The following is a 26263-nucleotide window of genomic DNA, read 5'->3' on the forward strand; positions in this document are numbered from 1 at the left end:
TCCTAATGTAGACATATCCTGTCTCTATTTTATCAATCATGTAAGAATAGAACACAAGAATTTAGTTTCTGCTACTGAATCCTTTGCAAAAATATGAAAGGTAGTACTGATGTTTTAAAATAGAAAGTTAATACTCATGCAATGTTGGAAAATGATATTAAAAGCCTTTCTTCCTTCTTGTATGAAAAGGAATGCACTATTTACATATGGAGGCTCCTGTCAAGGTGATTCACAGAGATCTCAAGTCACGAAATGGTAATGTAGTCCTATGTTTTTATTTTACTTATTTTATTATGAAATATGTACACCTTGTTATAGAAATAGGCTCATGTTTTTCATATCTTTTGTACCCTGATGTTTTGACTCATCACTGATACCATGAAAATCTTTCCATTGTTAATAAATATCAGAATTCTTTGTTATTTCAAGGAGCTGCATAGTATTCCATTGTATCAGCACAGAATGTGGACATTTGGGTTATTTACATTTTTTTCTATGATAAAAAATGTTGAGCTTGATATTTCTCAGCAAAAAATTTTAACACATCTTTAATTATTTCTCTAGAATCACTTTCTAGAAGAGGTATTGCTAGATCAAAGCATGTAGTCATATACTTCTAGTCTCCTATTTTTAGATGGTTCTCCGTACTAGCAGTTTTGAGTTTTGTTCTTTTTACTTCTGAATTATTTGGTGTAAACTTTTTATGTCTGTCATTTCACCTGGTGTCGTGCCCAAAAATGATCAAAACATTTCAGAGTTTGGAAAGCAAAGGCTTTCTTTTTCTTCTTTCTCTTCTTCTGTACTCTCTAAAGTTTATTTATGATCTTATATTTTTTAATTTAGAAAGTGAGCATTTTAAAATGTCTCGCAGGATTAGACATTATTACTTTTCAGTAGGGAGGTAACAGAATGCTTCTCCTATTATGTCACTTGGAAGTTAATGGACAAAGGCAGTGAGTGGGATTATTTAGCTGGCCCACACTAGCTAAAGTAAATGTTAGAGCTTGCCACTTAAAAAAAAAATCTTGCTGTCAATTTATTTACATGTTTTACTTATTTACATGCTTTCTAAGTAATTCTTCTAAGTAAGGAGGAAGAGAACTACTTATTTTTTTTTAAATCTTTCAATCACTGCAATTAAAATGGGTGCATGCTAAGAGTGTGATCCTTGCAGTGGGTGGTCGTGGTAAGTGGAGGAAGAGAAGCAGGGGCCCGGCCGGCTGTCCTTGCTGGGCCTCCTGGACCATGAGGTCTGTGGGGTGGAGAAAGGGAAGTTCTTGGCGGCTGCCACTCATCAGTCATCCGGGTTGGACCACCAGCTCGACCCTACCCGGCAACTGGGGCTGACTGTTCTCTCCTTTGTCTAGGTCATCACTTATCCTTTGGCTCTTCATAGACATAAACTTCCTGGAGCTAAACACTTTGGAGATGAGTTGGCTAACAGGAAGTTGTTAGGAAATAATCTAGAATCTAGTAGGAAGTATCAGAATCTTATGACTATAGATTTTTAGTTCATGCTCAGAATTTCAATCCACACAAGTTACTTGACTTCTCTTTTTTAAATCTGTTTTATCAGAATATCTTGAATATCTCATGGGATGAGAATGATTAAGTTACAGATTTATCCATGCTCTCATTATGAAAACTAAGTAACAATGGAGACTGTCCGGATTTTTACAAATTACAATTTGTGCAGTTACTTGATGGGAAAACACGTACACATTGAAAAAATATTGACCTAACTTTTAGCAATTTTTTTTTGTTGTTCTGAAATGGAATAACAAGACTCTTATTTTCTATGTTACATGTTTTTATGTTAGGTTCTTTTTTAATGAAGCACTTGTTAATCTTATAATGAGAAAAAAGAAGTAGAGGTATTTTTAAAAAGTAACTGAATATGGTATTAACAGTATTTCTATCTTTATTTGAAAAAATTGGTAGTTTATATATAGTATCACATTTACCCTTAGGCTATTTCATGCAAAGAGTCTATTTTCCCCACTTACCAAGGTCATTAGTATTAGCTCAGTAAGAATTGATCAGCTAGTGTGTTCAGGGCGCTGTGTGGCTTACAAAAGGAATGCCAGGGGGCACCTGGGTGGCTCAGTCAGTTGCTTCCAACTCTTGATTTCGGCTGGGGTCATGATCTCAAGCTTGTGAGATGGAACCCTCCATCAGGCTCCGCGCTCAGTGCGGAGTCTGCTTGAGATTCTGTCTTTTCCTCTGCCTCTCCCCCTGCTTGCTCATTCACTCTCTCTAATATAAATGAATAAAATATTTAATTTAAAAAAAAAGGAAAGAAATGCCAGATGGTTCTTCAAGGTCTACCTTGGGTCTCCTCGCCTCTTCTCCTCTTATTTACCCACTCCCATAAAAGCCCCATCTGCATATTAGCACTCCCAGACAGAGCGTAGCTGCAGAACCACGTGTCTGTCTGCTTAGTGGGAGAGGCCACATAGATATTTGTATGACCCTAAGATATATCATGTCCCCATTGATCTTGTCATTTCCTCTCTGCCCCCCCAAAAGTTATTTCTATATTCCTTTTCTCCATGAATGGCAATACCAATTGCGTAAGCCAGAAATGAGATAAAAAGGAACAGTTTGATTGCAGAGATCTTGCTCTAATCATTATGCTGTATTGCCTCGTTATTTGATTTCATCCTTGAGTCCTCCCCCCCATTGCTTAAGTCCAGTTGATTTGGCCTCCTAGATGTTTTTTTTTCTTTCTCTCTCTTTCTTTCTTTTCTTTCTTTCTCTCTCTCTCTCTTTCTCTCTCTCTCTCTTTCTCTCTTTCTTTTCTTTCGATTTTATTCATTTATTTGAGAGAGAGTGTTCCAGTGAGGGAGCACAAGCAACGGGAGGGGTAGAGGGAGAGGGAGAAGCAGACTCCCCACTGAGCAGGGAGCCCGACGCGGGGCTCGATCCCAGGACCCCGGGATCATGACCTGAGCCGAAGGCAGACGCTTAACGACTGAGCCACCCAGGCACCCCCCCATTTTTAAAAAAATATTTTAGAGAGATACAGTATGTGAGCAGGGGGAGGGGCAGAGGCAGAGGGGAGGCAGACTCCCCACTGAAGGTGGAGTCCAACGCAGGGCTCCCATAACCCGTGAGATCATAACGCATGAGATCACAACCTGAGCCAAAACCAAGAATCCAGCGCTAAACCAACAGAGCCACCCAGGTGCCCCTGATTTGGCCTCCTAAATGTTTCTTGACTTGGTCCACCTCTCCTGTTCTGTGCCACAGCCTTTGTCTGGGCATCCTTTTGTCCTTTGGACTACAACCACTTGGGTGCACAGTGATCTCCTTGCCTCCAGTTCTGTTCTTTTCTCATATGCTCTCCCCTCTGCACATTTGACCATTTCATTTCTCTGCTTAAAATTGTTCATTGGATTTCCATTTCTCACAAAGGCCCTCCCGGACCAGGCCCCTGCCTTCCAAAATTGCCTGCATTTCCCTCTGCTCCTGACCTTCTGCAAGGGTCTTTTTTCTGCCTAGAAAATGCTGTCCTCCCGCAGCGCTTCTCTGTCTGGTTAGTCCCAGCATGTTCTTCAGGTCTTAGTGTGAGCACCATTTCTTCCAGAAAACTCCTGCTGACCTCCTTAGACTTAGATACCCCTGCTCTTTGATTCCAAGGCAATCTCTGTGTCTCTCATCATAGAATTTATCCCACATAATTATATATTTTTAAAAATTTTTAAATGTTAATTCCAGTATAATTAACATACAGTATTATATTAACTTTAGGTGTTATCCCGTTTGATTATAGACATTGGTTTCAGTGTCTCTCCCATGAGACTGTAAGCTCCACAGGAGCAGAGAAAAGCCAGTCTTGCTCACCTTCCTCTTGCAGAACATAGTACATTGCCTCGCCCATAACAGGTGCTTGGCAAATATTTGTTAAGTGAGTGAATGTATGAATAAGTGAATGAATGAATGTTGTCCCTGCCTACAAGAGAATCACTCTTCAGTTGGGAGGAAAGATAGATACCAGGAAGTGGTAATTGCTAGTGACGTCCTCAGTACCACGCTGGCAGAATCGTGGCAGAACCCAAGTAAAAAATTTGGTTCTTGGGGTGCCTGGGTGGCTCAGTCAGTTAAGCATCTGCCAGTCAGGTCATGATCCCAGGGTCCGTCCCACAGCGGGCATGGGGAAAGAGAGAGAGAGAGCATGAGCATGGGGAAGGGACAAGAGGGAGAGGGAGAAGAGACTCCCCACTGAGCGGGGAGCCCGCCATGGGATACTGAGGAGGTCACTAGCATTCTCTTTCTCTCTCCTAAATAAATCAATAAAATCTTTAAAAAAGTGTTGGTTCTCTTTACTGCTACTAAGCTGTGCCATTTTTACAGGACCTTAGTACTACATTTGATTTAAACAAATGTTTCAAAAGCCTTTTAGTCAGTACCTCATGGAATTAGTTTTTTGTTCTTGTTTTAAAAGCTTCAGTGCAGTAAATACTTCAGTTTTACCTTTCATATGCCATATGGAAGATAGAAGTAGAAGTTTATGGGGTTTTTTCGGTATAAGATGACTCAAATAAATTAGATGATTGTCATAATTTTTTTCTTTCTTTTTTTTTTTTTAGTTGTTATAGCTGCTGATGGGGTATTGAAGGTAGGACTCCTTTTAATTTTTTTCAAAAGTATTTGTTAACTTCAGATGTAAGTTTTTGTGACAGATAATTCTTTTATTAATCAGTGGTTGAAGGTTGATACTTGTTTCTCTTTTCTCAGATATGCGATTTTGGTGCCTCTCGGTTCCATAACCATACAACACACATGTCCTTGGTTGGAACTTTCCCATGGATGGCCCCAGAAGTTATCCAAAGTCTCCCTGTGTCTGAAACTTGTGACACATATTCCTATGGTGTGGTGAGTTCATTTCTAATTTTTTTTTTGTTGCTCAGGGAAATCTAAAAAAGCAAACACCTCCAGGAGTGGGATACAGCAATTTAACACAGTTTTAAGACAACGATGCTGTTTCCGGTGGAATGCCCAGAGCAATGGCCACAGACAGAACACTTCCTAATTGCCAGAATGTTCATTTTGATCACTTTTCTGCATCCGAGTTATTTTGTCCTGTGTTGAGAAGAAACCAATGCTACTTCCAAAGAGCAATTAGATGGAATCTAAAATAATGCCGGGCCTGACGCACTCATGTGGAGAGTGCTTTCCTGGGCTGGACGCACGACTGTGGAGTATCCGTGTTAAGTCAGTGGAAACGTGGGTCATCTGGAACAGGACTTCACTGTACTAAGTTGCTCAAAACACACTAGGTCTGCCCCATGAGTGAATTACAGGAGATTTTTGAATGTCAACTATTAAAATGATTAGTGAGTTTCCGGAGAGTACGGAAGAAAACGTACTTAGCTTTTATGGCCTTGTCCAAGCCTGCTGCCAGTCTTATAAAGTAGTGTGACTCTCTGAGGCGTGACTCTAAGGTATGTAAAAATCACAACAGAGCAGCACAGAGGGGAACAGGATAATGTGGGGGTGGGGATGCTCAGGGAATGGAGCCACAGGAAAGACTCCCTTAAGGAGCAGAAGCTTCTGGAGGAAGGGTTTTGAGGTGGATCATTCTTGAGGAATAAGCAGAGGGAAAGAAGGAAGTGGAATGGGGGAACAGTAGGGTGGGAGGGGAAGAAGGGCACGGTGGTTCTTTGGTGGTAGAAGGAATTTATTTGTTGTTTTTTATCCTTAAAAATACTGTGTATCTTTTAAAAAGTCCGAAGTAGTATTTGACACTCCTTCTCTTCGGGTCTCATCTCTCAATCATACTAACCTCTATATTTATATTATTACTCTTAAAAGGACATTTTCATAATAACAGGAAAAGGAGCAGACTGATTTTGGCCCAAACCCCCATGCCTCCTCTTCCCGGACTTCTGTGGTTTCTATTGAAAGTGACAGCTGATGGCCCAAGAGGAGACCTGCATTGTCACATGTATTCCTGATTCTCTAGAGGCCATCAGCCTCTCGGGATTTACTGCTGGCTTCATTACTTAAGTCTTGGGCTTGTATTCTTTGGCAAACTTTTTCTAAATTATAATATATCTTATGTGTACCAAATTAATTATTTTTTTAAAGATTTTATTAAGAGAGAGCACAAACGGGGAGCGGCAGGCAGAGGGAGAAGCAGGCCCTCCGCTGAGCCGGGAGCCCTACTTGGGGCTCGATCCCAGGACCCTGGGATCATAACCTGAGCTGAAGACAGACGCTTAACTGACTGAGCCACCCAGGTGCCCTACTAAGTTAATATAATAGAGATGAATTTTATTGGCTATTGGAAAAAGTCATTACAAGAATGAGATATGTGCTTTTAGCAAAAGGCTAGAATTTTATTTTTTTTAAGATTTTATTTATTTATTTGACAGAGAGAGGGAACACAAGCAGGGGGAGTGGGAGAGGGAGAAGCAGGCTCCCTGCTGAGCAGGGAGCCCGATGTGGGGCTCGATCCCAGGACCCCGGGACCATGACCTGAGCCAAAGGCAGATGCTTAATGACTGAGCCACCCAGGCGCCCCAAAAGGCTAGAATTTTAAAGGTTGGAAGACAACAGTAGCTTCAGGCTAAAAATCTCATTTCCCTTAATTCTGGGTATTTCTAAGACTGAAGGCTATAAACTACTATAGACAGCGATCAAATAAGTCTCATTGAAAGATGGGGAAGAAACAGAAGTTCCTGAAGAGACCTGATTCTAAAACTGTTCTCTGTGTCAAAAGTTACTACATTCTGACCATCCTACCAATCACCTGCTGGGGAGGTCTGAAAATGGGGGAATTTGTTGCAATTTCAGACTTTAGTGAGATGTTTTCTCTTAGGAAGTTATGTACCTTCATTTTTAAGCACCAGTGTGTTTATCGTGTCAGGCAGGGTGTTAGACACGGATGCGGGTCATGTAAATTGGACTTCACCTGCTCATTGGGACCAGTGTTCTATCCTGTGGAACAGGAACAAGCAAACTGTTTCTGTAAAGGACCAGAGAGTAAATATTTGAGACCTTGAGGCTCACTAGGAGTCCCCATTGTGTATTCTTTTGTTTTTTACAACCCTTTACAAATGGTAAAACCACTGTGCGCTCCGCAACAGGGCTCAGTCCACAGAGAAAGCTGTGTGGAGCTGGAGGGAGGGAAAGGAAGCCTCAGGGCTGGAGTAGGTCACAGTGAGTCAGCAAGAGACCACACTTTTCACACTCTCACCTGCCTGTGCATATAGATACACACACACATATTTAGGCTGTTATAGTTTTTAAATTATTTTTGCATATGAACTAGGAGACTTTAGAGGCTCATTTTAGCACTCCCCAAGCTCTGGTATAGCACTTGTACTTTGAAAATTCTCCCCAGTTCTTGGACTTTCCCTATCTCAGAAATGTTTGATCTGAAAGACAACTATGGGTTCCAGATAGAGTGAACTTTTGGTTTCAGTATTATCTCACTTATGAAAACAAACCTCACACCGCTTCCTTCTAGAACCTTACCGAACCAGGGGCATCACTGGGTTTCCTGAGCCAGAGTAGAATCTCAGTCCCAGTAACCAAGGACCAATTCATTTTCACAGGCAAACTATCAAAGATATTAGTGACTTCCATGTTTCCTATATCTTTTTAAATCCTTTTCACTCATTCCTCATCGACCCCCTCATGTTAAACATACTTTGAATCAACCTTTCCAAGGCTGCAAATGTTGTTTACATTATTAAGAAGCTTTTCTTTCAAGTAACTGTGCGCAACCTCTTAGTAGATGGGCCTGAACATTTCTATTGGTGAATGAGGTTTTCTCTGGACTTGTTTACTGACCCTTCGTTCTGTTCTGAGGGATTTAACAAATGCTTAACAAATCATTCCATCAAGTAGTTTCACTTACTGTCACAAACTCGATAGCCACTCACTGAACATTTGCAGTGTCATTTGATATTTACACACTGGATGCTGCTCTGCGGGACCTGTCCGCCCCAGTCACCTGCTTCTGCGGTCAGGTTAGAGGCTTCTTTTGACTGGTGGAAACAAAAATGCCTTTCCAGTGACTCTGTTTGTTTTAAAACAGTATCTGAAAGAGAAAGGTTTACTTGGAATTCTGGTTATGCTCAACCCATAGCTGTATCAACAGAGTTCCACTCAAAGTTGCACATAGGGGCGCCTGGGTGGCTCAGTCGTTAAGCGTCTGCCTTCAGCTCAGGTCATGATCCCAGGGTCCTGGGATCGAGTCCCACATCAGGCTCCCTGCTCCGTGGGAAGCCTGCTTCTCCCTCTCCCACTTCCCCTGCTTTTGTTCCCTCTCTTGCTGTGTCTCTCTCTGTCAAATAAATAAATAAAATCTTTAAAAAAAAAAAAAAAGTCCTACATATAAAGTTGCACATAAACCAGTTGAATTATAAATGAGAATTCAAGATTTTATTTAATACTGACCCCTTCCCATTATGTTCTAGATAAACACCATTTAGTGAAAGAAATAGTACAAGGCATGCTTTCCAGAGCTTTTTGTTTAAACAATCACAAATTTTTGAAAAATAAAGAAAGCACTGCATGGTCAAAGTAGTTATTACCTAAAAGAGCAGGAGAGAATGGTTGTTAAGGTAGGGGCATGTTAGTTTTAGAACTTTGTTGTCCAAAGACTGAAAATAATACTCACCTAGGAAAGCAATGTGGTTATTTAGAATTTTTAATGTCCTTTCAATAATAGGTGAGTAGCCAGGACCATTTGTCAGTACAGTATCTCTTGGCATAAAACATCCCATAGTTCATGAAGGGTCCATTCTGTTCATTGTGCCTACACACACACACACACACACTCTCTCTCTCTCTCTCTCTCTCTCTCTCTCTCGCAGATGAGTAAGACCCTAAAAAAGAGTGGTCCTTTTTTGAAACCCACCTCAAAAAAAAAAACCTAATATATTTTTGCTTTTCATTTTTCTATTTTTCAGACTTGCTGTAAAAATTTAGCCCCTAGTATTATCGAAGTCCCTCACCTCCGCAACTTGATAAACCTGTGTTGCTTCTTAACTCATGGCAAGACCAACCAGCCTTAGCCAGCCTTAAAATAGATGTGCTGTGAATGCCAGAAGTGGATCTTGTGATCCTTGCTTCTAAGCTGATAAACTTTGCTGGGCAGGCAGTTGTTTCTCTCTCCATTTTACAAGAGAGGAGATTGTGCTACCCCTTTACAGTGATCTCTCTTGAAGGACGGAACCAGAGGAGTGTTTAGTATGTTATCCACAAAAAAGACTCAAGGAAAGCAAAAATCATTGACAGAACAAGCCTTCTGAGAACACAAGGCCTAGCCACTCTTTAAAAACAAAGCTGTCCTAATGACAATGCAGAAAGGATTACCTTCCCAGAAGCTTCTGAGCCAGAACCACAATTTGAGGAGAGTGGCTTAAGAGTGAGCATCTGTGTGTGGCTTGTGTGTGAGCCCTGTTCCAGAACGATCCGGGCTCAGGTAATGGCTTGCCATTGTTTGTAAAAGAAAGGGCAGGAAAAGTACACAGCCTCGTCCAAGTTTCTCTGCAAACTGAAAATAGAAATTTTTCCTTGTGAGCAGTTTAGACGTAAATACGTCTCAAGATAGAATGAGTTGGAAAGTATTTTTAAGGGGAAAGATCACAATAATGTTTGGCCTGCATTCCCGTCACTGATGTTTTCAGGCCTAGTTTAATATATTTTTAGACCTTCACATGACTTCCTCCACAAAGGACTGTGTTGTGCCGAGTGCCATTGTGTTTAGTGCAGAAACCGCTGTTGTCCTGTCTCATGGCGCCTGCTTTCTGCCACACTCCTGCACCTGGGGGATCGGTCACAGGGACTCGGCGCGCGCTGGCGCTGGGCTTACGCGGGGACTTCACGTGGCCCCAGCGGCGCCTGGGCCGCGCCCGCACCCCGCGCCCCGCACGTGCGCCGCCCGCACGGGGCCCCTCGGCTGTGGCGGCTCGCCCGCAACCCGCACACGGACGAAAACGAAACTCTTCTTTTTCCAGGGAAACAGAACTCAGACCTTAGTAGATTTGGGCTATTTTCCAACTGAATATTTGGGAATAAAGAATGACATAAATCTTTTTGTCTATCACTTCCCAAGCTCTTGGTTTTGCATTTTACTTCGTAAAACCCAGTCAGCCTTTGTGTGTGCGCCTGCGCAGTGGGTTGTGCGTGCAGCCCAGGGTCAGAAAGCAGGGGCGGGGGGCTGGAGGCCACCTCCCTGGACATTTTGGGGTCTGGAGCATTTGATTTATTTGAGGCTGAGTCACTGTTCCCTTTCTCCTTGGGAGGGCCAAATTCCTCAGTTTGCTTGCTCTGCATACCCCTCTGCCTCCCCAACCTCAGCACCAGGGGAGTGGTAATGGCGTGCAATGGAGGGGCTTCATTTCCTGCTCAGCCCTCTCGCTGCTCCATCCCTCTCCCCTGTGCGGGCAGGGTCTCAGGGGTGATTGCATACGTGGTCTGGTCCTCACGCTGCCTTTACTTACAGTGCTTGCTAGAATCATCCCCTTCTGGGATGCCCCTTACCTTTTCCTAATCACTTCTGGGACTCAAATAGAATTATTCAGTAGCTCTTCTAAAGAAGTACCTTACACACTTGATTAAAAGCCCAAAGAGGCTTCAGTGAATTTTTTTTCTCCTGCTTGAGCAGCATCTGCCAATTTCCCTGATTTTCCTGCTAATTAGCCAGAGTTCATTTAGCATGTTCTGATTCGAATATGACTGAGCACTGGCTGAGGAAACAGTGGATACAGAGTTAAAGGTTTGTAGGACCTGCTTGAATAGAGTACATGTTCTCAGTCTACATTCTTATTTAGAAATGGGTTTTTTGTTTTTAGAACAAGAGCAATCTAAATCAAAACTGCTGAATTCATTTGCTTCTCACCTCTGCCATGGCTCCACACCTGAAATATGGCACGTCACATGCTCTCTCACTGCAGCCTCCCTACTCTAGACTTATGTCAGGTGAAGAGCTTGACCATTAGGGTGAGGCAGCAAGTTCATATTCTTGCTCTGCCACTTGATAACAGAGTGGCTGTGGGCAAGTTTATTTGACTTTCTGAAGCCTTAGTTTCCTCATCTATAAAATGAGGATCACTTCTATTCGCTGGGATTGATATTAATCATGACAACACCTGTAAAGAGTTTAACAAAGTATCTGGAACATAATCACTCAGTAAATGATAGTCGTTTGTTATGAATATTGATAAAATTATAATTGTTTTGCACTTCACAAAATATTGGTAGACTCAGATTTTGATGCCCATCTGTATAAATCGAGAAAGTTACCTGAATGTAAAAATCTCCATTACTTAGTATTTTAAATGAAACTCAAATCATTGGCTGTTTTCAGCATTCCTAGCATCAGTTTGCTTTCTTTGGGCATACCAGTGCAGATTTATTAATCATGCTGATCTCAAGGATTGCAGAGAGATGAACACACACATACATTTCCCCCCCCCACACACACACCTAGCCTATATATATGAACATAAAGTGTTTATTATATTTTAGAACAGATAGTAAATTATGTTATAGGTGGAAGAAAATGACTCCCTTAGACCAACTCATTTTGAGAGAACTTCCTCCAAAACACAGAATTTAAATGTTACAGTTCTGCAAGTACCTACCATTATGGGGTGAATGGTTTAGCCAGTGATTTGGATTTAGGGCTCAATATTTTTTATCAGACCATTACCGATCCTTTAAAAATATGGTCGAATTCCCAGTTATTATCTTATAGAGAAATTTATTGGTGACTGAAAGTAGAAAGAGTTTGACTAACAAAATATAAAACCTAATTTGTGGGAATCTGTGAGAATTCTAGCAACTTACAAGATAAATTATGTAGGCCCATTGGTTTCATAAGTCTGGCTCTAAATGTTCTGATTTCTAAACTAGTTTTTTTTCTTTATAAAAATGAACAAAAAATGAATGTATGTGTGTGTGTCTGTGTGTGTATATATATATATATAATGTATATATATATATATAATATGTGTGTATGTGTGTATATATATATATAATATTTGGAAGAAGTCCTAGGCATGAATATATATGTTTTGTCCAAGTTTCTACAGGTGGGGTTGGTTTTGTCTGGTAATTGGATACAGTTAAGTGTTAGATAAAGTTTAAGTAATATACCAAAAATATAAAGTACAAGAATAAAAATTCCATTTTCTTTTTGTTCCAGGTTCTCTGGGAGATGCTAACAAGGGAGGTCCCCTTTAAAGGTTTGGAAGGATTACAAGTAGCTTGGCTTGTAGTGGAAAAAAACGAGGTAAGACTACGATTCTCCATTCAGGTACATAGATCAGAAAACAGTATTGGGGTTTTGCAAAAGACTTTTTCATCTTCTTCAAATTGAAAGTAAGTTCACGCTTATGGAAAGATTAGCAGTAGGAGCTAACACAAAGGGTCAAAGTGATGTTATTCCTCATGAATGGACCCTTTACATCTAATTGTTGCAGCTTCACGTCGTGATGCTGTAGATCAAAAATTGTACAAGTACTGTACTAGTTTCTCAGTCTCAATTGTAAAACCTAGGGGTTTGTTCTTAGTGATGAAAGAAGCCATTGCGTCCAAGGTAGGGGAACAGTTTAACTCCATCTCCTGCGTTTAGGACATCTTTTTTACTGGCCGGGAGTTGATATATCTGTAAGAGACCTTCAGCTACTTCAACTTACCTCTCCCAGCAGGAGTCACTATAGTACAAGAAACTGTCGCTTAGATGAGAATTTCAAAAATAAAAGAAGAAAAAATAGTTTCAAAAAAGGGAAAAATTACAGTTTTGCCACCTACGTTGAACACTACATTGAAGATGAGCTCCTCACTGGAATTGGCGAGGCAGTGGCGTAACTGTTCCCGTCTTCATGCAGAGCCTTTCCATTTCAAAAGAACTTCAGTGGCGTAAACACCGTTTGTGCTGTGTCCCCAGCCTCGCTTTTCTTCTTCCCACAAATTGAGGCTTTCAGTTAGTTGGACCTATGAGCCTACATCAGAGAACGTGGTACATTCATATCAAAGAGAGCAACTACATTTTGAAAGGCTTAAAATTGTGACTGAAATGCACAGGCATGGAAATCCTCAGCATAAGGATGAAGCATCCAGTATCAAGGTACTATGAGAACTTAGATCCGGTAATGGAAGCACGCAGTTGTCTTTGCAATGCAAAACAACCTTATTTCACAGAGCTTCATTTCCAGATCTGATCTGTGTGCTCTGCAGAAGGTAAGAGTGCAACCTGAGGATAAAATAATTTGCAAAAAGGTGAATACGTGGAGATATGCCCTTTTTAAGGCTATGAAAGAATTAGATTGATCTCCCCATGTGAGTGCAGGAACAGACTAGATTAACCAAACAGCTGCTATTGACTAAGAGAAACCAAGTTTCCGTAGTTTAGATCACATAATCCCGCTACCTTATTAATTTGTCCTCCTGAGCTATTTGAGAACAGATGAAATGTTCATGATAGCTGAACTTGATGGGAGAGAGCTGCCAATTTGAGAAAAAGCAAAAGGAGTTATATTCAAGAATGTGTCTTGCTCAGTGTTTCACAGGAGCTGTTCTGTTTTAATTAAGTGTCCTGGTTATTCCCGGTGTGCTATTAAATCAGACCCTCGTACACAGGATAACTGATATTTTCATGATAGGAGAACCCGCTTGTCTCTGTTCTATTTCTCTTGCCAGTGAGGTGATTAGATGTTTGGTTCTGGGTTTACAAATGAGAGTGAAGAAAACAATTGACCTAATGTTGACTTTGGAGTGGAACACTCAATGTAACTTTTTCCCCTCTACATTGTTCTAAGAAAAATTAGAAGAAAGTGTTTTAAAAGCTGACTGGACCCTCCAAATACGTATAAGAAAAAACAATATTTTAAAATAATATTTCATCTAAAGGATGGCAGAAGAGGTGCGCGTCTAAAGCACTTTCAAAACATGAGTATCCATCAAGGATGATTAAAGCAGACAAGAAAAATGAATTTAGAAGCTGCCTTTGGATAGCTGGCTTGGGGGCTGGAATCACCCATAAATAACCTTGAGAACTTCCTCAACATGTACAGGAGGAGGCTGTAAACCACCCCCCCCCCCGCCCTTTTCCTCAGGGATTCCCTGGAGTAGAACGTACTGTTTTTTCCGTGGTGTGACCTGATTGATAGTCGCCTAATAACCGATGGAGACCACTCAGATACCTCCCCTTCTGTACGCAGAATAGCAAGTTCAAGGAACCCCACATGGTGAAACAAGTTTTCTCAACTTTCTACTGAACTTAAGGAAAATTGGGTATTGAAGGCTACTTACCTGTCTACTCTCACTCTGCACAATATTTGTCAAAAATATGGAATTTAAGTTTAACTGTACTTTCCATTGTCATCATTCACAAAGGAGTCTTCATTTCATCTCATAAATGTAGACACGTATTACCAAAACAAATTCTGTTGACATAACATTAAAAGAATTGCCAAGTCTCAACTATATAGAACAAACTGAAGGGGTTGCTAGAGGGGAGGTGGGCGGGGGATGGGCTAAAGGGATGATGAGGAATAGGGAGGGCACTTGTTCTGATGAGCACTGGGTGTTGTATGTAAGTGTTGAATCACTATATTGTACACTTGAAACTAATATACTGTATATTAACTAACTGGAATTTAAATGAAAACTTGGAAAAAATGGCCAAGGATTTATTTCATGAAAAAATTGAGACTCTGACGTAAAAATAATTTACAAAATCCTTTCAACTTCCAATTATTTCATTTATTTTTACTTTGGAATACCTTGGGTTCTTGAGTTGAAAAGAGCAAGCTGTTTTGTTTTTTTTTTAACAGGCCTCATTTAAATAAAGAATGATGTGTTTAAACCTAGGGAGACATTTTAAATGTAAGCCAGTCACCCTAGAATGCACCTATATCCAAATATTAGAGTTACCTTTTCTTTCTAACTTTTTTATTTTGAAATAATTATAGACTAACAGGAATTTGCAAAAATATTAGAAGGGATTCTGTGTACCTTCATCCAGCTACCCCCACTGGTGAGAAACGGGTATAGGCCAATACCAAAACCAGAAAGTTGACATTGATACATTACTCTTAACCAGACTCTCGACCTTATTCAGTTTCACCATTTAGATTGCTTTTTGGATCTATAGGAAGATCAATACGGTCTAAAAATATCTGAAGGTGTTTGCTTCTAAATGCTTAATATAATTTTTCCTAATAGTAAATCCCATTAAAACTAGATACATAAAGCACTGTTAAAGACTGAACCCTTGGGGCACCTGGGTGGCTCAGTCGTTAAGCGTCTGCCTTCGGCTCAGGTCGTGATCCCAGGGTCCTGGGATGGAGCCCCGCATCGGGCTCCCTGCTCCGCGGGAAGTCTGCTTCTCCCTCTCCCACTCCCCCTGCTTGTGTTCCCTCTCTCGCTGTCTCTCTCTCTCTCTGTTGAATAAATAAATAAAATCTTTAAAAAAAAAAAAAAAAAGACTGAACCCTTTAGGAGGGTATTACTAATAAATTTTGTAATTTTTATAGACATGTATGTTTGTCTTCGTAATTTCTATTAAACTGAATTAGTGGTCATTCAAAATATTCTGACAGTATAATTTCTATCTTTACAAATACTTAGATTCTCATAAAATATGTTTTGTTCTAAGTAGCAAAACAATTTTTTTCTTTTAGAGAGCGCGCACAGGCACACATATACGGGACCAGGGGGAGGGATGGAGGGAGAGAGAGAATCCTAAGCAGGCTCCCTCTCTCGGCCCTGAGATCATGACCTGGGCATTGTCAGTCACTTAACCAAAGTATTCTTAATAGGTGCCCCAAACTATTAACAGAAATCCTCAATCCATTGTTGACTACATTTTGGAAAAAAGATAATAAAAAATAATTGACAAAAAGTAATTTTTTGCATCTTATGTAGAAAATGGTGCAGAAAAAGAATATGCTTTTTAAAAAATGTCATGCCTAATTTAGTGGTTGGGAAATATTTTCATTTTAATTTTGGAACTTTTAAAATATTTAAGTTTGAGGTAGTACGCTAAATCTGTTGCTAATATCTGGTTATTTCGGGATGTTTTAATGCATTAAGAATGCCCACAGTTCTGTAAACAGGACTTAAATACTTCGGATTTTCTTTTAAAGTACTTTTTAATAAACCAAAATAAACCCTTACATTAGTGTCTGAGTCTAGATTTAACTGATATTTGACCATATGAGATGATCTAAAATAATTATGTCTTCTTTCATAATGTCTCAGATGCAGTAGCTAAGAAGTTTCTCAGTAAGAAAAGATGATAGAAAAGATTAACATCCATCCATATTCATCCAGGTCACATTTCAGTTCTTAGAAAAACGTGAAAAAGTTATATTGAAAATGTTCCCTTTTATGAGAAATTTCCATGGGGTGCATTTAGCTGAGTAATTGCAATCACTTTGTTTCTCTTAGTTGCCAAATATTTTAAAAAAATAAACACCTGATTTTCCTTTTGATCTTCATCAAAAGGTTTCCAGTTCACATTACAGTAAAATAAGAGTACAGCTTACCAGATCTCCTCTATTCTATGTAATCAGTTAAAAAAATGTTTAGCATAGCCTTTAATTTGGCGAGGGCTGTTTTGTTTAAAGCTTTCAGGTTTTATATATTTTAGTTTATTTTTATTTTAAGGTTATCTGTAATTCTAAATACAGATCTCCATCTGTTTTCTTGCCAGGGCAACTCTTTTTCTAGTTTTATGCGTAGCCTCCCCCAAATCCAACTAAGTTCAGTTTCAGTTTTTTATTTGCAAAACTTCTTTGGTAAACAATACTGCATAATAAATCTTCTTAGTACTTCTTAGTGCGGTGGTTCTCAACCGTCATACCCAGGCCTCTCTTGATAACAACTCTTTTCATGCTGAAATTCAGATGTAGTACAACCTACCCACACACATTGTACTTTGAAGTCAACATAATGCTCTCGTTGTAGTATACAGAAGAATAAATACGTATTATGGTGTATAAATGCGCAGGCACGACCGCAGGAGAGGAGAAAATGGGATAGTTTCAGAGCTTGTACCTATGGATAAATAGGATTCAACAGCTACAAATGCAGAATGGAATTGAATTGTATCAATGATTCCAGCAGCATGAGCAATGCTGTTGTAGGTGACATTTTCTAAAAATCTTGGTAAGGTTATGAATAATGCAAAGATCAATCTGCCCTTGATTTATTTTATTTGGTAGTTGCATTCTTAGTTCATTGCATTTTAAATCTGCTCAAAATATACTTTGTGTTTATTGTAAATCAAAGAGAGTCTAGAGCCAGAAAAATGATTAAACCTCGTTGTTTGATTGCACAGGGGGCATCTGAAATTTGGTGGAGTGCAAGGGAGTACTTAGAGATTTACCAACATAGTGAAGGATGTCCAGCATTCTTGACCCGCTCCAGGTGCAACTCTCCAGTCTTTAAAACAAAAATGCCTCCATAGATATCTAAAGAGCCTCCAGGGGCATGGCAAGTTCTAGAGAAGCACTTCTGTAAAATGTTGGAACAGGACAGATGCTCACAGTGTAATCTTTGTTGTATCCAGCCCTTGTGCTTTAGCCATAATGAGTCATATGTCCAGAATCTCTTATTGGCCAATGAGAAGAGGCACACTTCTTTCAAATGATCTCTGGGACGGTCTGTGCTAAACACGTTTCCAGAGGTGTCACGCCTACCGCCACAGATGAGCTGCTTTCCTAGCTGCCAGGGCTGTGTGCCTATTTCATAGCCGCCTGCGCAAAGATTGGTGGTTTTAGGCCTTGCCCTTCTCCTACTGTAGTTTCCTTCAGACTTGAGTCTATGTTTCATTGTATTTGTTGAGCGGAACCCGACTTCTCCATCCACTGGGATGCCTTTTTAAAAAGGAAGAACAGTATTAAAAGTCTCTTTAGAGATACGATGTATCTAAACATAAATTCTCATCTGCCATCTATCAGTCAATGGAAGCTTAAAATTTAATGACCTGTTTGTGCTCTAAATGTTACTCTTTATGAACTTTCAGTGAGGATCTGCTTACCTTCATGAGTAAATCCTTGTGTTGTCTTTCCTTCTCCGTGGTAGAGATTAACCATTCCAAGCAGCTGCCCCAGAAGTTTTGCTGAGCTGTTACGTCAGTGTTGGGAAGCTGATGCCAAGGTATGTAAGTCAGGTTTTTTTTTTTGGTCGTCGTTCAGAATTCTGAAATTTCACTTGTTTGTTTGGCTTTGAGTTAAAACTTAGGGTAATGAGAGTCATTACAAAGTAAAGCTAGATTGCTGTTCCTGTGAGCCCCAGATGGACTGTTAAGGCTTTCTGTTGTTATCTGCTTATCTTGATCCTTAGAAATTCATTACTGGCTCTTTCTTACAGCCCCTCTGGCACGCTTGATTCAACAGAAAGAATTGCATTCCTTTGTTTTTAATCTTTAATAAGAACTGTTGCACCTTCGTGTTCTAAAAATGGCCAGCACACAGTGCTTATTCTATGCCAGGCACTATTCCAAGCACTTTATGTACATTAGCTCATTTGTTCCTCAGAATAGCTCTATGATACAAGTTGTTATTCCACCCATTTTCCAGATGAAGAATCAAGGCATGCAGAAGTTAAGTAATGCTCAAGGCCACAGCTAGTACATGCTGAGACTGGAGAATGAGCCCAAGCGGTCTGAACCAAAGATCAGGCCAGAGTAGCACTTCTATTTGTTTTTGTTTTTGTTTTTTAAGATTTTATTTCTTTATTTGACAGACACAGCGAGAGAGGGAACACAAGCAGGGGGATTGGGGGAGGGAGAAGCAGGCCTCCCGCAGAGCAGGGAGCCCAGTGAGGGGCTCGATCCCAGGACCCTGGGATCATGACCTGAACCGAAGGCAGACGCCTAACGCCTGAGCCACCCAGGCGCGCCCAGAGTAGCACTTCTGGAGAAACTTGGTATATACTCCTTGTCCGGATTCATGATGTTTTGAAGCCATCACAACAGAGTTGGAGACATTCCAAAATGTAGACTTTCCTGTGGTTAGCACATCTGAGCATGAAGGCCCATTTCCTTTCCCTGCAAAGATCATTTTAAAAGACTCTTAAATACATACGGAAATATTTATGGATAAAATGACAGGCGAATCTTGGATTTACTTCAAAATAAAATGAAAGGACATAGATGGTGGTGTAGATTAAACAAGATTGGCCATGATAATTTTTGAAGCCAAGTGATAAGTATATGGAGGTTCATTTTTTTTTTCCTAAGAATTTTTAAAACTTTAATACAGTTCAAATCAGTGGGCTGGGTTCACTTCAGCTCCTTCACTGCCAAACCTGGGAGCAGGGACTGCTTCAGTTTCTCTGCCTTCTCCTTGTCCGAGATGACCAAGGTGTAAAGGTATCTGCTGCACCGAGCTTTAAACTTCACATTATCCTTATTTTTCTTAATCTTGACGGATTTGGCGTCCTCTCGCCTGGCCGTGAGCACAAAGTCCTTGATTTCCTCGATTTTGGGAGGCATGGCTACCGGGGGGTGCAGGGGAGCACGCGGCCGCCACCCAATCATGGGTTACCCCGATTAGTGCCCCGTTTACCGCCCGAAACACTCACCTATATGGAGGTTCGTTACATTGTTCTCTCTACATTTGTTTGTTTGAAATTTTTCATAATAAAAAGAAAGTAAAAAAAGACCCTCACAGATTAAACACAAAGAAGAGACAGACCCGAGAAAGGAACTGTAATTTTATAGTTCAGATTTGTCCACTCTTTCATGGAAATAGATATATTGCAAACTGACTTTTTAAATAGAGATCTAAAAACAAAGACTTAGGAATGGAATTTCTAACTTAATTTAAACCCCGTTCCAGTCGGGCCCCCAGGAAGAATGCATGCGGGTAACACACAGACAGCATCTTTCTCTAGTGGGAAGGATGCACAACCGGTAAGTTGGAGTCCTCACCGCGCCGAATCACACACGTGACGCAGCACGTGGTTCCGCCCCACCACGTGAGAACAGCTCAACGCCAAGTACAGTGGTCTGTACGGTAGTGCAGCCGATAGAGCAGGCGGGCGCGCGGATCTGCGAGGCCTCTGCCCCGTGTGCGCCCTGCTGGCTGGGCTGGCCGGGCCGGTGCCTTGTCTCCGAGGAGTTTGTTGTGGGGGCTTCCCGGATTTGCACATTTCACCTTTGACCTGAGAACCAGCAGCCTTAATCTTTGCTTTCACCCCTGTTCATCAAACTACCTTCACCCTTTTTTTTAAAAAGGGGAGTCTTATATTTACTTAGTATTGTTTGTTATTAAAGAATTTAACAATTTTAAATTCTGTTAGTGTTTTTATTTAGTATCACTTTTTATTAGCATCCATGACAAAGTTGCATAGGTATGGCATGGTCTGCCCTGCCTCTGTTTAGGTCCTATTATTTTTATTTATTTATTTTTAAAAGATTTTATTTATTTGACAGAGAGACAACAGCGAGAGAGGAACACAAGCAGGGGGAGTGGGAGAGGGAGAAGCAGGCTTCCCGCGGAGCAGGGAGCCCGATGCGGGGCTCCATCCCAGGACCCTGAGATCATGACTTGAGCCGAAGGCAGACGCTTAACGACTGAGCCACCCAGGCGCCCCTAGGTCCTATTATTTTAGTGTGTGATTTGCAGAATATGGGGTTTTTAAGCATTAAGAGAAATGCCTGCACTTTGTAGCTAATCCAGCAGAAAATATACTCAGCTATTTGCAGGCTTGCTCTAGAACATTTGTATTTTTAAAATGCTATTGTACTACCTTCTCCATACTCTTCCTACCAGTTGTGTCCATTGTGGCATATATAGTCATTTTGGCAGTATTTTTCTGCTACTTAAATACAAATTTCACCTGAAATTATTTGCATTGAATTAGATTAATGCAACTAGATTCTCTATAATTGCAATTATATTTCAGTATGCAAAGCAGGTTTTGAATTTCTTAATCAGAAACTGTACTTCATTAATTAAAATTCTAAGAATATACATTTATGGTGCATTAATTAAATAATAGTGTAAACACCTAACACAGGAAGGACATTAGGCCTGCTGTTGATGCTATGAAGCTGGCATGTCTATAACATGCAGCAAGTTTATCCTTCTTTAGGACGAGTGGCATTTTGTGTTCTAGCCAGGTGAAGTATAAAGAAAGTTTAAGATTGATTTTTACTTCTGAAATTCAAGGTATTTTATTCTGATACAATTAATACAGCCCCCCTGTATTTAAGTATACACCCCACATTTCCAGCGCTCTCTGTGGCTGATCTCCAGTCAGGCCTTACACACCTTCCTTCCCTGGGCATGCCCTCTTCTTTTCTTTCCTCCCTGAGGTCTTTGCTGGCCCGCCTTCCCTGGCTATTCTATTTACCCCAGCCCATACTTTGTCCTCCTTTTCCTAAACCAGAGTCCGGGCTACTGCCTTACCCTGTGCGGTTGTATTTTTCAAATCTCTCTTCCTACATGGATTGCAGCCTCTTTGAGGGAACGAAGCTGCTCTTCGCACCTCACACATGCATAGTAAGTAGAGGCCCAGTGTGTTGACTGAAGTAGCCAGACCAAGGCACATTTTAGTTCTCTGGCTGTAAGTATGTGGCAGTTCAGGCTCTCGTGGATGCCACTCCTGTGCATACAGAGAGAGCTGTCATTGGCTAAACACTTTCATTTCTTTTTTTCTCCCTAGCCCTTATGCTTTAAAAACATAGATGAAAATACTCGGCTCACCTGTAGAAAAATGTTCTTTTGCAGTGAGGAGGGGGAAGGGAATACAAGAGAAAGCTGGTGTTGGGTAAATGTCAGGTCATGCCAGTGGCTTACACCAGGTGCTCAAAGTGTTGTATCGAAGAGAAGAAGGAAGTAAAGGTGGGTATTGTTTCCAGTTCTAAAATGGCATTTCTAAATAGGAAGAAAAAAAAAAAAAAAAAAGGCAAAAAAGCCCTGAGTTTGATAGGAAGTAACATCTTACCCTCATGTGATAAAACACATTGGAGGGTTTAAGAGCCTTGCCCCTGATTCAGAAACTTGCTTCCTGTGTGATACTGGGCAATCCATACTTTTCTGAGATGGATTTTTCTTATCTATAAAATGAAGATAACAAGGGGCGCCTGAGTGGCTCAGTCGGTTAAGCGTCTGCCTTCAGCTCAGGTCATGATCCCAGGGCCCTTGGGATCGAGCCCCGCATTGGGCTCACTGCTCAGCGGAGAGCCTGCTTCTCCCTCTCCCTTTGCCTGCCACTCTATCTGTGCTCTCTCTCTCTGTCAAATAAATAAAATCTTAAAAAAAAAAAAAAATGAAGTTAACAAATAATGTATATAGATGCTTAATAGATGACCCTAGTTATAATTTTTTTAATGTGAACAAAACCTATGTAATACTAAAAGGAACCTCCTGGACCAAATATTGTATTATGCAACCTGAGTATTCATAAAATATCATTACCACAAAATTCTACATTGTTGTTTTTAAAATGTTAACTTTGAAATTTCCATCTGAGAGTATATTCTACCTATAAAATTAAGGTTTTTCTAGGGATACTTGTCACCTAATTTCAAAAGAGTTTTACTTTATTTCAAGAATGATTAAATGTAGGGAAAAATATTCTTTAAAAATTCATTAGCCTCTCCTGCTTTTCCATGCAAAATGAAAATTCTATATTTATTATATAATTCCTGTGCAAACAGCTCAAACATTTTTCCTTTCACACAGTGACACACAGTAGGAGGAATTAAATGGGAATAAAGTTAAAAGAAGACAAAATATTTTTCAAATTTCCTACTTCAGGCATTTACTTCTTTTATTAGAACGCTTTAATGTGGATCAGATACTTACGCCCTCTACTTAAAACACACACAGGCACACATTCCCTTAAGAGTGCAATGAAGGCAGAACTCAGAATAAATATCCCAGTTTTATATTTATATTCCTGAGAAATGGAAAAATCATCTCTCTTAATGTAGGAAGCACTCAAGTCCTGAGAGCAAGCCACCTCAACATTGTTCCTTGTTTTGTGCTCCTAAATTAAAATGCATGTTTTAATTGCTGCAACTGTAATTTGCTCAGAAATGGTATAATTATGAGGCATGATGAAGAGAGAATGTGCATCATCCTTTTATTATCTTTCTTCCATTTTTGTTTTAACCTTTTGTCTCAGCCTTGGCTAGAGTCTAAAGAGACAGACAAGTACAGTTACTGGTAGCTGAAGAAATGCACCTAACCGCTGCTTTATCATTTCTAGTAAACAGTACCTTAGAGTTTCACGGCTCCAAATGGGTTATGATGTGGAATAAACATTGAGAACAATGAAGTTAAGATGGCTTGAAAATTGGGGAATTTTTCTCTGAGCAAGTGGTTGAGGAAATTGTATTAGTTCTCATAGATTAACTAGGGTTTTCCCCAACATTTTATTATAAGAATTTGAAACCTGCAGAAAAGGTGAAAGAATCTTAATGGTGAACACCAGTATACCTACCACGCAGATTCTACCGTTAACTTTTCCTAAATGTGCTCTATCCCATAGGTTTTTAAAGGACTTGCCTTTTCCCTTTTAGGAGTCCTTAATCAGACCCAAGAGAGAATTCGTACTTTCCTTACCTGGAGAAAAGCTGTTATTCCAACCTTAGGCCACAAGATAGAATAATGACATCTGACTCTGTTCTTATAAGTTATTGAAAATAAGGAATATGGTCCCCTTCAACCTGAGCAGTCTGACAGTTGTAAAAGAACTCAGGACATTGTGTGCCATTTTATTTTGTTGTGGTGTGTCGAGCTTATTGCTGTGCTTGTGGATTTTCTCTTCAAGACTTGCTTTCTTAAGTCCCAACAAGTGATTATTTTCTCTTCCTCAGAAACGGCCATCTTTTAAGCAAATCATTTCAATTCTGGAGTCCATGTCAAACGACACTAACCTTCCCGACCAGTGTAACTCATTCCTGCACAACAAGGCAGAGTGGAGGTAAGTAAGCCTTGTACCAAGTCATGACCTCTCGCTTTGAAAGACCATGACCAGCTTCACTGAAGAAGAGCACCAGTGAACTTGAGGACAGTCCTGATTTCTAAGCATAACTTAGAGTTTTGTTTGTTGTTTATGTTAAATTTTTTTGGACATCTAATAAGTCCTCCTTTTCATATGTAAACAAAAAAGCAATCCTCTAAGCTTGTTGCCTTATCATATATCTAAGTATTTGGAAAGAATATTGAAATCACATCTTCTGAGACAAAAGATAGTTACCAGACACTTCTCTGTATTACACGCTGTTAGGAAGCCTTGGCATCTGTCCAGTGAGAAATAAAAATACTGTTTGCCTAGGGATTTGCAGAGTACTGTATCTGTTGATGGAGGGGGTAGGGAGACTATAAAAACACTTAAAAGAAAACTTCTGATGTTATAAATCCTATTAAATTTTGTCAAGTGTAAAACAAACTTAGTAATGAGAGAATTGTATTGTGTGAGTGGAAGAAGCAAGCCTGGGATGAGACCGTTGAGCCGGGTCACGTGCTGCAGGAATATAAATAGCATGTTTGGGAGCTGACGTTATTCCTCCCTGACGCAGCAGAGATTTAAGTAACTTATCTCCGCTTCTGAGAGCCTCCGTGGTAATGCGACGCCTTACGCCACCTGCTGATGCCCAGGGAATACTGCACGTTCTCTGAAAACGATGGCGTTGTTGACTCCTGTGATTGATTAGACATTTCCTTGGGCTTTCTGTTTGATTGTGTTTTACAATAACCTTATTTATTTTTATTCCTTTGAACTCTATCCAGGGCCAGTGAGTTAAATGGATTTTTATCTAGGGAAACAAAAATCATACTGTCTGCTTGAGTGTAGGTATGATGGGTTTTGTTCTGGACTTAAATAATTAACAAAACAAGTAATAATGTTGCCTACAAGATCAGTGGAAATCTAATCAGATGACCCTGCTTTTAAATCCACGTAGGGGATTACTCTAGTACAAAGGCCAATGCTTCACGAGACTCATGAGACCCTTTGTGCTTTGACCTCAGCAGTCTTACCTCAGGAGCATAGTTCTGCCTCTTAATTTCTGGCTTCTGGTCCCTCAACAGATGCGTATTTCTTCCTCATGCAGAGTCCTTGCAAATGCAGTTTCTTCTGTATAAAATTCATCCCTTTCAGCGGCGTACCACCCCTGACACCCACATCCAGCTTGGCTCCTATTCATCATTCAGAGAGCAACTGAAATAACATGTCTTTAGGGAAATGTTTCTGACCCTAGATAGATGAGGTTCCACTTTATGTGCCCTGAGAGCACCTCCTTCATAGCCACGACTGCTGTTGGAATGAATAAGTAGTTCTGTAGTCTGTTGTTTAATCTGTGTCTTGCTGGCCGAAATGTAAACGGGTCAGATCATTTCTTTTGTTCATTACTATAACTGCAGCATCTAGAATGTGCCTTGAACACAGCAGTGGCTCCATAAATACTAGAGGAAGGAAACACCACGGTGGTAGTAATATTAAAAGACATTACGGTATTACACAAGGGAATATAAATATGTAAGCTAATTTGCTGACTATGACAAGTGTGCTTCTGACATTCGTTCATTCAGATAGTGCCTGAATCTCTGCCGCGGCAAGGTGCTCCTGTCCTGTGCTGTGGCGGTGAGCAGAAGGGCCCCAGTGCACATGGACTGGGGTGTCTCACGTCAAACTGCTAAATATAAATATACAAGTAACGTTTTAGGACTCTTGATAAGTATGATGACAGAGAAGTACTGGACATGTGAGACTATACAACCATGAAATCTAATCTAGTCTGACAAGGTAATAAGAGGATTTCCTGGGGAGATGCTGTTTGATCTGTTCTCCAAAAGATCAGTGGGATTTTAACATTACTACTGATACCCTTGAGATGTAGTATCTCAGATACTGTATATCAGAATATAGGGAGGGAGTTGGTAAGTTTTCGATATAAAAATGTAAAAGCTCCATATGGCCAAAAGCAATAGCCGTCATGAACTTCCCTACAACCATTTCCCCCCATATAATAGCTCAGCACATCTCAAAGTTTTTGGTCTCAGGACTCCATTATACTCTAAAAAATTATTGAGGACTACAAAGAGATTTTGTTTCAGTGAGTTACATCTGTCAATATTTACCACACTCAAAATGAGAATGGAGAAAAACATGTAAATATGTAGTTATTGATTCATTTAAGAAACAATAAATCCTGCCTCTACATTCAGCCTGTGGCTTTGCCACCTCTCCTGAAGCCTCTGGAAACAGTCTGTACGCTCGTGAGAGAATGAGAGTAGAAAAGGCAAATCATGTCTTAATGTTATTCTGA

The 26263-nt window shown here is 40.3% G+C and overlaps 2 protein-coding genes across 3 annotated transcripts in view; one reads left to right on the top strand and one right to left on the bottom strand.

Annotated features, from left to right (window-relative positions):
* MAP3K20 (mitogen-activated protein kinase kinase kinase 20) overlaps positions 1–26263 on the top strand; it is a 189565-nt gene that overhangs the window by 110261 nt on the left and 53041 nt on the right. For both annotated transcript variants that reach the window (XM_044913679.1, XM_021703307.2), the window contains exons 5-10: positions 190–255; positions 4593–4621; positions 4741–4878; positions 12170–12256; positions 18058–18132; positions 23810–23916. In XM_044913679.1, the coding sequence (XP_044769614.1) occupies positions 190–255; positions 4593–4621; positions 4741–4878; positions 12170–12256; positions 18058–18132; positions 23810–23916 (502 nt within the window). The remainder of the gene's footprint in view (positions 1–189; positions 256–4592; positions 4622–4740; positions 4879–12169; positions 12257–18057; positions 18133–23809; positions 23917–26263) is intronic.
* Positions 19213–19471, bottom strand: LOC110592357 (60S ribosomal protein L38-like). Its single transcript, XM_044913680.1, has one exon. It carries the CDS (start codon positions 19469–19471, stop codon positions 19259–19261), a length of 213 nt encoding a protein of 70 aa, XP_044769615.1. The 3' UTR covers positions 19213–19258.

Source organism: Neomonachus schauinslandi, chromosome 3, assembly GCF_002201575.2.
Source record: "Neomonachus schauinslandi chromosome 3, ASM220157v2, whole genome shotgun sequence".
Classification (NCBI taxonomy): Eukaryota; Metazoa; Chordata; class Mammalia; order Carnivora; family Phocidae; genus Neomonachus; species Neomonachus schauinslandi.